Consider the following 3,398-nt stretch of genomic DNA (forward strand, 5'->3'; position numbering starts at 1 on the left):
ATAGGTGTCAATTTTGAGAAAATTATCAAGATCTAAGTATAAAAAATAAACTCAAATTACCTAAGCTTCGCTGTATTTCTAAAAAGATATGGAAAATCAATATAAAAACAATTTTTAGTTTCTTTATGGGGATCATTTTTTTTTATGTAAAAAACAAGCACAAAAGTGTAAACCCTATTACACTTTAGTATTCGAGTGTTACGTGCCCTGTGGATATCGATTTTGAACTTCTGTAGGTTGTAGTGCTCAAAAAAGTGCCTTCGTAGCAGATTCCCCCTACAAAGAAAGGAGTACTACCGAAACATTGACGTTCTGGACGTTTGCAGGCGAACTCTGTATTCATGAGTCACGTCTGCCTGTCGAGGTGGGATTATGTTTGATTGTGTTCAGCGACCTCTAAGTTTCAACTCTGGATCGTCTATAAGTCGAATTGCTATCTTTTGTTTTGAATCGATCATCCTCATGGTATAAGGGGAGACGAGCTCCAAATGTGCGAGCAATATTCCAAGGATGGACGATTCTGGGCTTTGTAGAGGATTAGAAACTGTTGCGAGTATAAAGTTTTTATGAAGTTGCCTTAGCTAATTTGGCCACGTGACTATGCCAGGACATATTGCTCTCAACTTTAACACCAACAGCAAATTTGCGGTAATGGCGATATTTTATGTCTAGACAGGACCAAATCCTGAAATCCAGTGGCAGCCTTCTTTGAAAAAACAATAGCCTGGGTCTTTGCTGCATTAAATCAGTTGGCTTCCAGAATGTTTTCAAAATCTGTATGTGGTGGTAATCTGTTGCTGTCTATGGATTTCGGTGTTAGCCGAGTTTATTGGGGCGGCTGATTTCAACAACGACACCAGTGTGTTATCGTCGGTAAAAGTAAAAAACGGGTTTACAGTTGTGTCAAGTAGATCCTTGATGTAGAGGAGAGTAACCATCGATCACAATCTGGATGAATTTGAGGGAGCTAATAAGCCAGTCGTTAAGTGAGGATGACAAACCGTACGATCTTTATTTTAGAAGGTTGGCATGTCAAACCCTGTCATAAGACTTCGACATGTCCAGTGCAATTGCTCTGAATTCCCCATGTCTATATAGTCTAGTCCATACGTTGGGACAGAGGTCAGGAGATCCCAGGTTGATCTATGTTTAAGAAAGCCGTATCGATGGTCGCTGATAATGTTAGCAGACTCGAAATTTGCAGGTCAACAACTTTCTTCATAACCTTTACAATGGCTGGAACTAAAAAAATCTGACGGTATTTGTTAGGAACCGTCTTTTTTCCTTCTTATAGTTTCTATTTGGCCAATTTATAATTTGTTGTTAAGGTTAAAAACATGAATACAAAAATATGAATGAAATAACATTCAAATCTTTGTTATCATAGACAGGTAGATAAACTAAACTATGTGTTTCATTATACTGCAACCTTAAGGTCTATTTAAGCCCCATAACAGAACTGTTTCCAATGTCTACAGCTCTTCTTCCAGTATTAAAGTTCTTGCAAATCCCAGTATTTGTACTAGATTCAAGGAAAATATTTGCTTCTAAAGGTTTCTTGTTTGAAGCACTTTGTATATGCTTGCAATGGTGACGCATTCTAGAACCAAGTTTCTGCTAGTTTGATGGTGCTTTTCCATAACTTATTGGGTAATAAATATAAATAAAAGCTAAAAGATTCTAGTTTTTGCAATAGTTATTTTGTCATTTCACCATAAGTTTCTTTTCTACATCTTTATCATTGAACAAAAAAAACCAAAGAGTATTCCGAGAGACGACCGAATCAATATGAGATATTAAAAGATATCTAAGCAAACTTCTGGCTACTCCGAAGATATGTTCAAAAAAATCTCATAAAATATAAACCAGTATAAATGCAGAAGTAATACAGAATATGTCAAACAGATATTAAATGCAAATGTTAGAAAAAAAATGGAAAAACAATTAGTGATATGATTAAGAATACATACATAAGTATAAAATTGTTACTAGGGAAAAATACTAAGTAGATAAATAAAATTATGGAAGTTCTGAAAATAAATGCTTCTAGTACATTAACATAATCTTCTGAGATCCATGACAATTATAAATAAACAAATACTAGCCACATCAGATAATGTCGACATTATAGAAACATTATGATTGAAAATTTTATCTCTTGTTCCCCACAATCTTAAATTTAGCTATACAAAAACTACAGAACTTGCTTATAGTACCTGCTAGACATCTATCACAATATATACAGAATTAGTTAAAATATATTTGCTCTATCTAGTACCAATGGCTGAAATGAAATACATGTCTTAGTAAAATATGCATTTCTATTGTATTTTGACCGAGACTAATTTTAACAACACAAATAACTCATTATCAACAATTTCTTTTTCCTGGTACAGATTCATACTCATGTCTCTTTGGAAATGTTTCATAACCTTTGGTTAACGGTGTCATTTGACCTCCTTTGGCATCTACTTCTATGGCATTTTGCTTTTTCATTTCCATTATGGCTACGTTTTTCATTACCTCTTCTTCGGTCGGTGGATGCTTTCTTCTTCCTCTTAACCATGATTCCCATTCCGCCGGCATTTCTTGCATAAAATCATCTTTTTTGGGTGGAGTAAACCATCGACTATCACGTCTTTTACCAACTGATGGATCAGCTGGAATTTCATAATATTTATTGCCAAAATAATCTGTGCCAACGAGGGTCCCGCGAAATTGTCTAGGCTTTATAGAATTAATAAAATTTCTTATTATCATTGCCCATATACTACGGCTTTGAGGTTGAGACATTTTGTATATCACGTAGTATTATAAATAATTCTGTGTAATATTAAATATCCTCAAGCAAATTCTTTTAATTTTCATGAAATTGATTGTTATTTACTTTATAGGCAAATAGGTTACGTCAATATTGTCAACTCTTTAGTTGCTAGTTACATTTCATTTTGTTAAAATAAATTTCTTACCTGCTTTCTCACGCATGTCAACAGAAATTTTAGAGATTTCTTTGATACATCACTAAATGTATTTTGCATTTAATCGTTCATTGAATAATTGTTAAATCTCTTTCTCACAAAATCACGAATTAAAATGTACTGGATCGATAGATTTCATTGATATGCTTATCCAATGCTTATTTTAATAGAACTTTTTTGTTTAATTTTTTTCATAAATATAACAAATAAATAGCAGTGAACATTAGAGTAGCTATTTATAATAAAAAATAAGAATAAAATGTGTTCATCAAATACTATCGTAAAAATATAAATCAAATAAAAGTGTTTAAGAAATAGAAATTTTAATTTTAAATGAAATGATTTTCAACCAATACTCTCCGGCCTGGAACATGAAGATCGTCTAACAACTAACAATGATGTCATCTCAGGCGTTGTATG

General features: G+C 33.1%; 1 protein-coding gene across 1 annotated transcript; it reads right to left on the reverse strand.

Annotated features, from left to right (window-relative positions):
• Nucleotides 1-24: 24 nt before the first annotated feature.
• On the reverse strand, nt 25-2,925 carry LOC130450878 (NADH dehydrogenase [ubiquinone] 1 alpha subcomplex assembly factor 2-like). The gene has a single exon (XM_056789581.1). The coding sequence runs from the start codon at nt 2,791-2,793 to the stop codon at nt 2,371-2,373; it is 423 nt and encodes a 140-aa protein (XP_056645559.1). The 5' UTR covers nt 2,794-2,925; the 3' UTR covers nt 25-2,370.
• Between the last annotated feature and the right edge of the window lie 473 nt (nt 2,926-3,398).

Source organism: Diorhabda sublineata, chromosome X (genome assembly GCF_026230105.1).
Source record: "Diorhabda sublineata isolate icDioSubl1.1 chromosome X, icDioSubl1.1, whole genome shotgun sequence".
Classification (NCBI taxonomy): domain Eukaryota; kingdom Metazoa; phylum Arthropoda; class Insecta; order Coleoptera; family Chrysomelidae; genus Diorhabda; species Diorhabda sublineata.